This window comes from Rhopilema esculentum, chromosome 11 (genome assembly GCF_057945365.1).
Source record: "Rhopilema esculentum isolate cy_ngs chromosome 11, ASM5794536v1, whole genome shotgun sequence".
Lineage (NCBI taxonomy): Eukaryota > Metazoa > Cnidaria > Scyphozoa > Rhizostomeae > Rhizostomatidae > Rhopilema > Rhopilema esculentum.
Genome location: NC_142825.1, coordinates 10537925 through 10552633, shown reverse-complemented (window position 1 = coordinate 10552633; position 14709 = coordinate 10537925). Strand labels below are relative to the sequence as shown.

The 14709-nt window shown below is 36.2% G+C and overlaps 1 protein-coding gene across 2 annotated transcripts; it reads right to left on the bottom strand.

Moving 5' to 3' along the window:
- Positions 1 to 2366: 2366 nt before the first annotated feature.
- On the bottom strand, positions 2367 to 13870 carry LOC135693976 (stomatin). Of its 2 annotated transcripts, none has more exons than XM_065212590.2 (8): positions 13711 to 13870; positions 8134 to 8240; positions 7574 to 7646; positions 7174 to 7256; positions 5753 to 5956; positions 5286 to 5341; positions 4725 to 4803; positions 2367 to 2891 (listed from the first exon to the last, which is right to left on the bottom strand). In XM_065212590.2, exons 1-8 carry the CDS (start codon positions 13766 to 13768, stop codon positions 2700 to 2702), a joined length of 852 nt encoding a protein of 283 aa, XP_065068662.1. In that variant the 5' UTR covers positions 13769 to 13870; the 3' UTR covers positions 2367 to 2699. The 2 variants fall into 2 exon arrangements, with proteins under 2 accessions (XP_065068662.1, XP_065068663.1); XM_065212591.2 differs by lacking the exon at positions 13711 to 13870 and adding an exon at positions 9398 to 9576.
- Between the last annotated feature and the right edge of the window lie 839 nt (positions 13871 to 14709).

The following is a 14709-nucleotide window of genomic DNA, read 5'->3' as shown; positions in this document are numbered from 1 at the left end:
TTTTCTGAAAGCTCTTGCCGAGAAATCAGCGCTGCAGAAAGTCGTCCAGACGAAATAAAGTCGTGCACAACAATATTTTAACAATACGTTTCGTTGCATTCCATTGCAGTTTGGTTTTATTTTAAAGGTGCCTACGGTCAATTCAGACACCCCCACTCAATAACGACCCCGCTTAAATGCTTCCCCGCCAAGAAAATTTGTTGCCCCGCCATGTTTGGCTTGTAAACCCCCTCACTTGTTTCTGTTCTTCTCCTGCTAAATCTTTCCTTTCCTGTAGTAAAATATTACAAATTCCTTCAGGGTTAAACATTTTCACCTTTTTTATTGTTGTGATCCCCGTCGAAAGTTCATGATTTGGGGCTTTCCCGCCGTATTTTCAAAACCAAGCGATGTCGTTACTAGGGGGTGTGTTTTCAGGTCCAAAGGTTCTTATTCCATGGGGTATATTTCTTACGTTTTCAGAGAAAAGAGGCAAAATATTTTCTATAAAAATGCTTTATATCCATTTTTTTCTCTATGACATAAAATAGCTTGAAAGCAAGACAAACAGAGAAAAATTTCTTCAAGATACGTTTTATATTGGGTACATGATAAATTTCTAAGCCTAGCAAAGGTTTTTAAAAAAAGACACTTTATCGAAGAAAAACTGCCTCGGGGTTTTGAACATCTTTCCTTTCTTTTAAGGTTACGGTAAACGTTTTGAACACGAAAATTGGTTTTTCCTTCCTAAAGGCCAAACGGCTTAAGGAATCTGGATAAACTATATATCATTCGATGCACAAGATTATGGCGTATCTAGCCAGATAAAAATTATTGGCAAATAATGTTAAATGTTATTTTCCATGCGAATTTACTGGTCAAAAAGTGTACCACCTTCAAAAGCTATTATGTACCCTTGCGTTTGAGGTAACAAAATCTGACTTAGACCAGCAGGAAGTGCCGGTCCTATGCTACCAAAGTGTGTCTCAGATTTTTTAAATTCCTCCTCTTCTTTAAACTATACCCTGTCAAAAATTGGCAAATAATTTTTCCACCCTCCCGCAGCTGTATTTGGGTATAAAAGACGGACCAGAGAAAATTAAAAAATTTTGAGACACACTTTGTTTGCCCAACGTCTGCCCTGGCCGTGTGCAAATTTTCGAGCCATTCGATTGGTTCCTTGGGTACATAATAGCTTTTTCGTACCTGCATGTAGAGGAATTTCGAGTCCGGAGGAAACGGGATTTTACTGATCGCACTTGCAAGATACACTCGTAAACCACAGTGTAATCCGGGTCAAGTCACTTGAAGATTTAAGATCAATAAGCCTGCTTAAATAAACACGGCCGTACATTGGATATATGGATGTGCCATGCGATATTGTAAATGAGACATGCGACCAAAACCGCAAAGCAACGATAATCGGCTAAAAAGGTCAAGAGATTTTCAGGCCTCAACTAAAAGTTTTGATAAAGAAATTATGGAAACCTTCGTTTACATGGGATTTTTTCCACTTTCAAAATTTCTGTTTGTTTCAAATTTGGTATCATTGTGTGCCTTGAAAGTTCGGCTACTTGAATGTGAAAAAATCGAAAAAATGATGTTTTCATCCAGAAAACGTTTACCGTAACCTTAAGGGATTTACTTTATTGAGTAGCGGTTCAATCTTGGCGTGGATGAGTTGTTAGACCATGCACTAAACTTCTTCAAACTTGCTATGGCTGTGTATTCTTCTGAACTTTTTTTCGGTTTACAAAATATGGTATTCTGGGGTCACGCCTGCAACCTCGACGAGGTATGGGCACATAAAAGTATAAGTACCAATTTCTTTGTATAAAACTTCCTACTGAAAAATGTCGGGACTACGGCTTACTGGGCGTGGAGCATTTATTGACGCCAATTCTTGCATTGGTGAATATCGTGATTTTTTCGCCATCCTTTTATAAGCAGAGCAGGATTGTTTGTGAATCTTTGGCGGTATATATCTTCAATCACTTTATCTTGTTTTTTGGTTAGTTATCTATACATCTATTGAGGATCAATTGATCTGCGTCCAATCAAATATTTATAACAGCGCCTCAGCGCCCGCGTGCTCGTCGAATACTCACCGGTGGGAATTTCGGAATACACTTGACAATTTACAACAACGAGAGTTTAGACTCATGGGATCAGGGCATTCCTCCCTAGGCCATTTGCCTAAAAATTTGCAAATCACCCCACAAATATTTATAACGACTAGCTTTGTCAGGCCTAAAATTCGGCCAAACACTGGAGCCTCTTACAGATAAATGGTAAAGCTACGTAAGTACCATGAATTTCTGATTTTATTGGAGACAAAATAATGAAGTTTGTGAATAGGGAGAAACCGCACAGAAAAACACAGCAGGTGGTATTGGGTAAATAGATCATCGACGAATTGACAATAAATGCGAAACATAAGCTAATCAATGACGTGTTAAAGCTGATATTTCAGCAAAAAAATTATTTCAAATCAAAAAATCCTTCAATGAGCTTGAGAGCTGTCAAACTGCGGCTTTCCACCATAAATAATATATGCCATTGTTTCTAGGTAGACAACTCTTGCTCGTGGTAATGCTATTATTTTAAAATCAAGCTATACATCCAGCTCGTTTAGATTTTAACATGCAAAACAATCAAAGACGCGTATATGGTTCTGTTAAGAAGTGTTCCCCATCGATTTTAAGTGTTTTAAGAACAGGTTATAGTTTATTTGCAACTTTTTGGATCATATCGATAGGCAAAGGGAAGATGATGGTTGAATTCTTCTCTGCCGATATGGCCTGAAGCGTCTGTAGGTAGCGAAGCTGCAATGCTCCTGGTGACTCGCTAATTACTTCGGAAGCCTCTTTCAAGGCGCGAGCAGCATTCATCTCTCCTTGAGCAGCAATTACCTAAAATTTATAATAAAATTACTTGCGGTAATACTTGACAACCAATTCCAGGTTAGAAAAACCTGCATACACAAATAAGTAATTTAATACGCAATCGGCAATCGCTGCTTTTAATTACACAGTTGCGCTTATACAGTAGTAGCTAAGCAGTTCACAGGGATGGGTTCAGAAATCTCTTTAATTACTTGGCAGCAGTTTCATGCTTTCATGCAAACTGTTTTTAACACTTACTCCGGTCTCAGTAAAAGTAACAAAATAGCTTTCGGGGGATATGGCGAGGAGGCTTATTTTAAGCTCCTTTTTAGTGCCATGAAACCAACATCACAAAATCTCACAAAATTATTTATTTAAACCGGCAAGAAGTAAGAATAGATCCTGTTTAGGCGTTGACAGGGGGGCGATCCCCTCTTCTTAACCGCTGGCCCAACATTGCGGTATCATGAAACAGCACAGTGAAAAACATGATCTGGGCACCCGTCAAAAAAGTGATCTGGGCAAGTCTTATTGCTTTGATCTGAGCCGGTATAGAAGACCGATCAAATTTTCATCAATCGAAAAACTCCTGAAAGGGCGTTCCAACAAAAACGTTCAAAACATATTGGCTTCCTCGAGATAAGAATCTAATGCCGATAAATCTATCCGCAAATTAGTTTGATGCCTTTGCGTTTGATCACGGTATCTGGCTTTTAGACCTTGGAGGAAATAGACTGAACATTTAAGTAAACTTGCAACTGAACACTACACTATGCACAGTACTTAGTGGCCGTACGCGTGGCCATTCTACTGACCAATTTAAGAAAGCTCCAGATGACTGCAGCGCCATTTTGATTATTCTCAGGAAATGCCGTCAATTTTTTATCTGGGCATGCGTGTACTGGATAAATGACTTGTGTATGTTTAGTTGGGTGGCCAAATAAACTAAATATGCAACTGCACGAATGTTGCTCATCAAGCGATTAACAATCTTCAGCGACTGAATTAAGTTAGCAAATGCACTGGAATTTTGACAAGACTTCGATGTTGATGTTGGACAATATTCAATGAAATGCTCAATTTATTTGCCTAAATTCCCTTACAAAGATCTACATCGATTTGTTCTTTCCTAAAATAGTTATTATTATCTTTAAACAAAAAGAAGCTAGATTTTAGTTTTTGATTAGGTTAGTTTTTTATTAAAAGAACTCAGTGTTGATTACTCATAAAAAATTCATGAATTGCAAACTGCGAATCCAAGAAAACATCAGAAGAATTGAATTTTAGCAACGTCTAAACTGAATATTTTAGCTGTTGAATGAAAACCCAATGAGGAAATTTCATGAAGTAGACAAAAGAATTGGTGAAGCTTAACTGGCAATATCGCAAAATATGCGCTGTTATGCAAATGAACGTACTTGACTCGGTTTTTGAGCGAATGATATTGCAGATAAAGCTATTAAAAATTCCAAAGGCTAGCCATTAAAGAAAACGTAGATTCATTAGCTTCGTGCATATGTTCTATTGGACTCAAACGGTCAACATCGGTAGAATTTTTTTAAATGATTTCAGTCAAAATAAAATTCGCTGTGACTACGATACGAGAAGCTCCATTCCGCCAAACAAACGAATCTTGTGTTGGTAAAAGATAAGCAAATTGATAGAAACACTTTTCGTGTTAAATCAGCGTGGAATCTGTGCACACAGTATGCCCCAAAATATGCTTGCCTATTTGTTCTTGTCCTTGTTCGACTATTTATAGCGACTTAAGACTGTCCTATGTGCGCGACACCTTAACCCTTTTTGCTACTGGACATTAGATCATTTTCCAATACAGCATGACTCAATACATCAACGTACCTTGGCACGGGCTTCACGCGATGCCTCTGCTTCGGCAGCCATAGCACGTTGCAGTTGCTGCGGCAGACGGACGTCTTTCCTGAAATTCATTAAAAAAATTGTCTAATTTAAATAACAGAAGAAAACATCTACATATACATTGAGGGCAAAGTATAAGGTACAAAAGAAGCCCACAAATGAGGAACTGAAGTTTTTCTGTTTATCCTAGACAGGTTCTTAGTCAATGAGAATTACAGTTTAGGTACTTAAAAAATCAATGCTGCATAATTGCACTTTAAAACTGTCTTTTATGTCACCATTTTTAACTTCAAGTATTTTTCACCCTTCATGTTGCTGGTTTTTTATTAATGGTTTATGCAACGCAGAGTTGCAGGCAAGGTCCGGTTACATTGTAACACTTCTTAACACTTACTCGGGTAATTACAGGTTAGATACATATCAAACAAATAGTAAATTTTTTACCTTTTCATAAAAATGAATTATTGGTTTGCTGACGGTGAAAATATTGCAGAAATGTCAGAGTGAAAAAAGAAATGGAATGAGATCCCAAGGGATACTCACACTTCAACACGTTCCACCTTGACTCCCCAAGGATCTGTTGCTTCATCCAACGTTATCTAAGACATCAAGGGTAGACGCATTTTCAAATGTTAGTTAGCTGGGGGTATCCATAAATGCCAAAAAGAAATAAAAAAACTACTGCAAGTCGTGGAATCCAAGTTACGAAATGAAACCAAGGATATAAGATTCTACGACAAAAATAGGTTCTAATCTATTCTTAACTTTTGGAAATCTAAAACGTGATCGCAGTAATTTAAATATATGCTTGAAAGTATCCTGGAACCTCCATAGAATGAACACCGTTCAGACCAGTGTAATTGTCCATTGTATAGAGGTTCCTGTAAGAGCGGCTCGACATCTTTTGACAGAAATTAGGGGTGTCCGTTTTATAGAGATTCCGTCTTGACCATTTGGGACAGTAATACTTGTCCGTTGTTGAAAAGTATCCGTTGAATAGAGGTGCTTACCTGAATTGACTGGCTGATTTGTTCCCTCTCCATTAAGATTTCACTCAAGCTCTTTGTCCCAAGAACGTTTCTCAGAGTTGTTTGTGCCAACAGCTTGGTGGAACGTGTAGCATCTTCAACATTAATAACCGATGAAATTGGGTTTGAGATTTTGAAGTAAACGACGGCATCAACTGCAATCGTTACGCTGTCTTTCGAAAGAATCTGCGTAACAGAGAAAACAAACAGTGATAACAAATAAAAATACATGGAAAACATGGATTGTCAAATGGAGATATGACTGCACAAGATACGCATTCTACAATACAAAAGTTTCAGACGGTCTGTGCCGTAATATACGTGTCAGTCGCTTGAACAATTATTAACACTTAAGGAAAATCATCAGGAATAACAGTTTAGGTGTGGAAAAATGCTTATGGATAATATTTTTTAATAAACTTGAAATTGCTGAATGAGAATCTTCGATTTGACTACATTATTAGCGATTAAAGCTTCTTGAATGACTGTACGATAGAATCAGAAAGCTGAATCAGGGTTACCGTATGAATCAACAAGCCTATGAAACCAAAGATGTAACCGATTAACAACATGCAAAGAGATTTAATCGCCAGAAGCTGAAAAGATTTGCTTACACCATGAACAATGCTTATCCATCGAGGAGTTCGATCTGTGCAAAAGGCAATATACCAAATCGATTTATCTTGAAATGCAAAGCTTGTTCAGTTTTGTTGTGCTTGATGGGATCAGTATTTGTGTAAAAACGACGGGGAATCGTATAATTGATCTATTGACTTTATTAAATATTTACTATATACTGAGCAACTTAGCCACGTTTGAACAGAATCATCTCCTGAGAAATCTTACCACGCAAACTATAGGGCTATTTACTCTTAGTGACTTTGAAGATTTATTACACGTTCGGTTAGCCTAAACAATTTTTTTGCAGTTTTGCAATAACTTGGTGAAAAACTGCAAAAAATTACCAAAGCTCTATGCAACGGATAGTTTTATTGATGTGGGTTTATGGATTGTGGTGTTAACAAAGTATAACTGCAGTTTTAGAATAATTCCAAACCATTCAAAGAAAACTGCATCAGAATGCACAAAGAGCAGGTTATTAAAATGGCATGACTGATAATTTCAAAACAGATCTTTATAGAAAGTGGTTTAGGACTTTGGCAAGTCTGAGATTTCTGAGCTTGAAGGGTTTAGAAACAAAGACCCCAGAGTAAGATTTCTTCAAAAATTTTATAACATTGACAGGTTCATATCACAATTCTGTTGCCATTATACCTGCCTTAGACTACCATCTTTTTAACATTTCTTTATCCATTTACAAAAATTTCATCACACACTGATTGACTTTTGTTAAGTTTTGTATCATACTATAAGAATGTGATCAAGTTTTTGAAAAAACTAACCTCCTGTGGTGGCACATCAAATGAAACTGTTCTCAAATCCACTTTGATATAATTGTCCACACATGGCAGAATAAAGAAGATACCTGAAAGAAAATTAAACAAGAACAAGTGAAGTTCCCACCAAAATGTAAATGAAAGCAACCTCACAAGTATGTCACTTAGGAATATAAGCAAAACTTGTCTCCTCTGAAGAATTAGTAAAATATAGCAAATAACAGCAACTTTATAATTGTACCTTTTATAAGCGTTGGTGATATGAGTTCTGATGTTGAGCTTTATTTATATAGGTATAAGGCTATAAGGCTACCTTTATTAGGCAACCACCCATCAAAACTTGAACACAAAAACAACAGGCAAAACAATTATTTAGAATATAACTGGAACAAGGATAACAACAAACCTGGGCCTTTGGCACCTCCTGGTCTAAGCCTTCCAACCCTGAAAATGACAGCTCTTTCATATTCTTGAACAATCTGATAAAAAATTTATAAAATAAACAAAATTAATTCTAAACTCATCGCTTCCAATCATCAAATCAAACATTTTACAGGAGAAATTTAATATTAACTCTGAGTGAATGAATGAGGGAAACTGCAGTGGATTTTCAAACCAGATCCAATATAATAATTGATCAAAAATTCAATTAGGTTATCTTGTATATTTATTTGTGGCTTTTCAATATCTCTAAATAAAACAGCAACTTGAAAACGAGGAGTTCCTTGCTCTAAAATTAAAAGTAACTCTAAATCATCTTTACACAATGAAACAAAAACTGCAGCCAAAAATCAACAAAAATCAGGTATTTTATTTTGATTGTCTTTTGGTGCATCAGATCAGGTCTTTAGCGATGAAGCAATCCTTACCACAAAGTTATTGAAAATGGAAAGTGTGAAACACTACTTTCAATGAAAGCAAGGATGGCAGTTGGCATATATATTTAGATACATATCAAAAGCTTACCTTGAGACAGAACATGAGAGAAAATGGGAATGTACAGATTGTTATTAGGACTGATATCCCTGTTAAAAACCATCCACATATTCCAAGATTGGCATTTTCGTCAAGCCCTGAAAGATAAAAAAGAACCTGAGCAATTTTGATAATTCAAAGTTATTTTCATTTATTTGATTGATTAAATTGTTGACTACCTGAAACTTTGTCTGTTAAATTGTCATTTGTGAGCTATTTGTGCTACCTTTCTGCAGTCCTGGTAATATTAGGCACACCTCCAGTGTGACAAGAGCTGGCAAAATGTTATGGTTTTAGCATAATTTTCGCCAAAAATCGTCTTTTAGCACAAGATCTGGCATAATCTGAAATCTAGCTTAATTCCAGCTAAATTTTAATATTTTGTTAAAAAAGTCATTGTTTTCATTGATAAGTGATCTCCTGTCTATTGTAACTGCATGCAAACACTTAACATCCTTGTGTGTAACTATTATTATGAAAGCAGACTGTGACATCATCTTATCATAACAAATTATTGAAAGGCTGCAAGGCTCAATAATGATGTCTGTATCTGGGGGTAGATGATTTCCAGAGATAGTTCTGTGAGTAAAAAATATGGGCTGTTATAAAAAATATTTGGTATTAATCTATTGATAGTACAGTGTTGCTGTTTATCTTCATAATATATAGTTACATTATAATATTCTATTTGTCAAACACATTTAGACACTCTTGCGATTCTGCGGATAGGTTAGCTCTTTTAGCAGGATAGCCTTGATTTGAAATCTAGCATAATTTTTGTAAATCTAGCATAGTTTTTGTAAATCAAGTATAGCTTTTAAACAGTTTTGGCATAATTCGGAAATTTCAGCCCCCCGCCCCCCCCCCCCTGGCACCGGGCCTGAATAAGATATCATCTTCCTGCTTCTCTTCATGGTTTACCGCGTATGAACACTGCGTGTTCTAAACACATTACTCTGAAAGCGCGTCTTTATAAAATTAAGTATTATTTCAGCTTCTAGACATTTTTATCGTTAAAAGGTTCAGTGCCAAGATATTTGTGACTTTATTCAGAATAACCGAAGACGTAAACAACACAATACGGTCATGTGAGCTCATATCAACAGTATTTGAGACCTAAACAGGACAGCAAAATGGCCGCAGTAAAGCTAACAAAGCAAAAACATACGTTTCCAATAGCAATTTTTCCGAACTATGGCTCGCTGTGGCTAATGATTATAGCTAATTGTATAAAAACAAAGAAAGATAGTCTTACGAAGATAACCACTGCTTCGTTCGTCAGTTGGGACCTCCATATCTATTATTGGTTTCACTTCATAAATGCGGAAGTGAAGTGTTTCTCCCAGTAAGATGAATAGAATATTTTGCAGCGGAACGTGCAGGTGTACGACAGTGATGTCAGAAATGGGTGAGGTGTCCTCTCAGCTCAATACACCTACTCACTGCACCTACTACAGAAAACAGGCCACAGCCAACTCGGAAAATGGACCTGGGTTTAACCCCCACACCCCCCCCCCCCATCCCAGACTGTAAAATTTTGGGTTTGCGCGGGGCCGCGGGGAACGCAGTAATTATTTCCTCAAATCGCGTCCGCGCATTTTTTGCAAATTTAGATTAATCCGTGCATTCAAGCAGCGATTTTCGAGTGAATCTCGCACACAGCTTCGCCACTAGGCTTTAAAATGCTATTTAAAAATTACCGCAGCTTCTAACCAGCTATTTTGCTACATGACTTTTTCCCGCGCAGGCGTAAGCGGCAGAAAATAATTCCCCGCACACAAAACATACTTTGCACTTTCGCCACCACCACCACTTCCGCACTAAGAGATTTCCGCTGGCAAAGTGTGAACAACTGTATCCTATCCTATCCTAATTCAACTAAAAAAAATAATATATTTTAGACCCTTTTATCTAACTTTATATATACATGGAATTATCAGTATCTCAAACTTCTCTGGTTCACATTCGCAAGTGAGTCATTGTCTTTAAGTATCTTCTAAAATATTAAACATTGAGGGATAAAAACTTCACAGTTTGTACAACTAGACTTTGAATTGCTAGCTAATTTGGATGAATTGCTTGGGACTGTGTTTCTCTTAATACTTATGTTGTTATATCAAATGTGGAAAAATAAGACACAGTCTTTTTCTCAAGAGGTGAGATTTCAGCAGGTGGCCTAAGATTGAGAAGGAACCACAAATAAAAACATTTTAAATCGTTCTGCTATCAAACCTGCTGTTTATCAATAATTCATAATGATAATGTGAACAATTTGGAAATAAAAGATTTACAAAGTCAGCATACAGTCTGAAGCAATAGTCAGTCTCAATGATAAAACATATTGGACAGACAGGGGCAAATCTTTCAGTATTATATATAATACTATATAAATAGAGTGTTGATCTCAGCTGCTTCTCCCGTCTCCTTATTTTCTTAATGTTTCCCTTTTTGAAACAATGGCTTTTCTATACTCAGCAATAAATGTTGCCTCACAATGTCATGGGAAAGAGAAATTTGGCAAGGACAGCCAGAAGCTAACTGTTTTTTACCATGCAACCTTGCACTAAAAAGGGGGAAATGGAAAATCATTGGATACATTTGAGATCGTGGGTATTAGATTTGGTAGATGATAACTTTAGTTGAAGCTAAGGCCAACAGCTAATTGTGAAATCATACTTGAACCAGTGGGGTTTCGGTTCTTTATCTATGTGGTGCAAAACTAATGGGCTTTGTTTTTGATGTGACATCAGGCATCATTCTGGTGTTACAACTTGGATTGTTATAAAAGGGGAACATGGTGCTTTCTTGGCTCTTCTCAAATTCTCCATGGAGGGCCCTGTGGCAAAATGGAGGAAAAGGCCTCCTACAAGCAAAGCAAGCAGAAAATTTGAATCAAATACATTTCCCGAAAATTTCTTGCAGCCATTTCCTTGAAGCATTGCAACTTCAAAAAAATTTACTATTTTTTAAGCAAATTTATGTTGCATTTGATTAATTCCAAATATACTTAAAATAGAATTCATAACCTTACGAGGCCCGCTATGCCTTGAGGCCATTTGCCCCCCTCCTCTTTGAGGCCCTGGGTTTTCAGCAAGACCTACACCAAATTTTGAGGTATTTTTCTGAAAAAATTATATAAAGAGCACATTACTAAAAATACTGGAAACAAATGCTGGCCCTTAATTGAAAATCATGGAAAATCATGCCACTACAATCCTCTCTTTGCAGTGAAAGATTTCTGTAGTAGGCATCAAATGTAGTAGGCATCATATTTTTGAAAAACAGTACAAATTTGAAAATGGCAATAAACATTTCACCCTTAAAACAAATTTTTTTTATTGCAAATGTAATAAGACACAAACTGCTAACTTGTCACTCACAAATGGTCTGCAATACATTTCATGTGGGTAGACCCTTGGAAGCCTCCTGTTAGGTTCATACATGCCAAGAACCTCCTCAGCCTGGCTATGCCACTGATGCCTGCGTACTGTTTTAATTTGAATATGATACAATATCTAACAATTTGATTTGAGCGAAAACAATACCCTGATAAATGGCACATCCTCATTGGACAAATATTCTATACCATGCTGTCCTTCAAGACTTGCTTAACATAACATGCCTTTCGGATTTAGGTAAACTGAAGGTAGGAATCTGAAAACCAAAATTATTGGGGTAAAACCTATGGCTTGCAAAAATCGAATTTTCCAGCATGGATGAGCAGTTACTTATCAATCTTTTTGTGTCCTGGAATAGCTTGAATGATTTAAACACCCAATAGAGAACCTTAAACACAAATGCAAGTATATAGGGTGTGATCCAGGGTGTGGCTTCAATAAATTCCCTACAGCACAGCCCCTTCTCAACATTTTAGGATGACACCCCTGTGTTTTAACATAACTCTACCTAATATATAGTTACATAATCTCATATTGCATGCTTTATAGTTCCTCTATTCTCTAATGAATGAGATTCAAATTAAATAGACAAATATTGGCATGTTTGATATATTTGTCAATATTTAACAGCTGTTTTCCATTTTGACTGAATCATAGATAGAGAGAAGCAACAAAAATTTGATGCAAATTTCTAATGAAAGAATATCACAGTGTTTCTTTGACACTTATCTGATTATAAAAGACCTTAATTAATTCAAACTTCAATAAATTGGAATAAAAAGTAAATCACTTTTGGCACCCATAACACAAATGTCATGCAAAATCTAATAGGGCTAACAACTCAACAATTTGCATTTGTTTTTCTGACACTTTTCTTCTTTGACACTTGCAAATAGCTGGTTTACAGCAAAATCTTTGAGCTTGTGTGTTCAAACTAGAAACAACTTGTATTCTTCATACAATACTTTGTTTAAAAGTAAAAATCCTTGTTATTCTGATATGCCTCTTATCAACCTGTCCTCAGCAGACAAATTATACTGCAATTCAAATAACAGACAGAAGCACAAAAGTTGCATAATCTGGGAGATAAAAAAAGTAAAAAGATTTGCTTGAGTATCTGCCTAAACTTTTGGAGGTTTGATGTAAGATATATGTAGCATAGTACTTTGTTATAAATTTGGTGGTTGTATTTATTACCTCTGCTTTGCAAATAGCTATTTAGTACTATGTGTATGAAGGCAAAGTTTCCAAGTTTCTGCTTTACTGTCTTTCTTGTATATTAATGATATTACTATACAAAAATGATGTTTAAGCTGTTGAGGTACTGCCATAAAAGCTTCTAAGATAAACAAGTTCTTCGAATGCAAATCTTTGAGTTCCAAGGTGGCTTATTTGATAAAATTGTCAATGACGTGAACAATACCAAAGTTCAGTCTGTAAGAGATTGAGAATGAGGAATTTATCAACCTAGTTGAAATATTAAAAACCTGTACTCCTTTTTCCAAACAAGAACTGCGACGAATATGGATCGTTGCATCTGCTTTTTTAAGGCTCGTTGGAAGTTGAGAGATTTTCGAATTTTGCCTACCTCGACAAATCAACACGTAATTATCATGACGAAATTATTCAACGCACCTAAGAAGCATTTCAGGAATTCTTCAAAAGAAAACTGGGCTGTGTGGGATTGACAGCGATTGTTTGTGACAAACAATTATAAACATGCACAATACCATTGAGAAAACTGTGCTGATTCTTCCTTGTTTCATCGGCATGCCAAGTTTAAATTTTTCAGTACCAAACTTCATGCTCAAGAATCACGCTATCAATTAGTAAACTGCCTTGAACGGGCCGCTATAAACAATGGCAGTATGAGAAATTTCTGGGCGGTTGCTCGTGCAATTTTCAATGTGCTTATAAGAGATCAGGAGCTTGAATCCTGGTATTGTTCAGAATAAACGGCCTAATATGACAAAATTTCGGCGTAAATGTTTGTAGGTAATAATTGATTTCTTCGTAAACAGTGTAAAGATGTCTTAATTATTCGTCAAAGTTGGGTTCATCTTCTACGCAATCGGAATAAAGTGAAAATGCTTTCAAAATCAAAAAGGGTTCTACGTCAAACAGCATAAATATATGTTAGCTTCAGGGAGAAAAAGGAATTTGAACAAACCATCTGTAATGTTGCCATACTGAGGTGCTCTCGCGTCTAACTTCACCGCATCCGCCATATCTTTCTTATCTCTACGCAGAAGAACTGTCAACAAAAATACATTGAACAGAATATGTAAATTTCATAGTTTACGCTTTGATCACGTGCAACAGTTTTGGTTCTAGAGCCAATCATCGATAAGTATGTGATTCTGATTGTCTTGATTGAAATCAATAAATTCCCACACGAGATACCAGCAGGTTATTTGGTCATTCAAATATTTTCAAACGAATCAAAACCTGAAGTTAATGACTGCCGAGTGTGCAGATCTTTAGATTCAAGATAATCTTTCCAACATTTTTCCGGTGAGATCAAATTACAATACCATCAAAATGACGACGAATCAAATTTACATGCCTATGTCAGCTAGATTCATAAATTCGTGGTTGCCATGCTTTTACCATCAGATTTTATTTAATCCGTTCTTTCTCACTTCTTTTTGTTTTTCAAGTTTCTTAATTCCTTCATTTTATCTTTAAAGTTTCTGAACACTACCCAAATCTGATTTTCCGACTTTTGAACCTATGAATTATTCATAGGGAACATATTTTTCAATACAATACACAATAAAGATGTAAAAGAAGCAAAGTGAGGTTTGAATTAGACTTCTTTTTCAATGCATGATATATTACATATTACTGTTATGTTTTTCTTGTTATTTTTCACTATACTTATCCTAGAGTTATTGTACTACACCACATGGACGATTCCAAGGGGAGCGAAAGATAATGACTACCCCATGGCCAACAGGCAACGTTAAACTACATACAACTACATGACTTATGATTAAAACTAATGGCTACAATGCCACCGCGGAGCACTTTTTGCAAAAAATGCCAAATATTAAGTATCAAACTACCAGAGAAGCCTCTTTTTATACGGTTTTAGCTCCCCCTCCCACTTTTTTTAGACCCCCCACTACCTGATTTAAAAGTTGTCGAAAATATATGATTATGATTA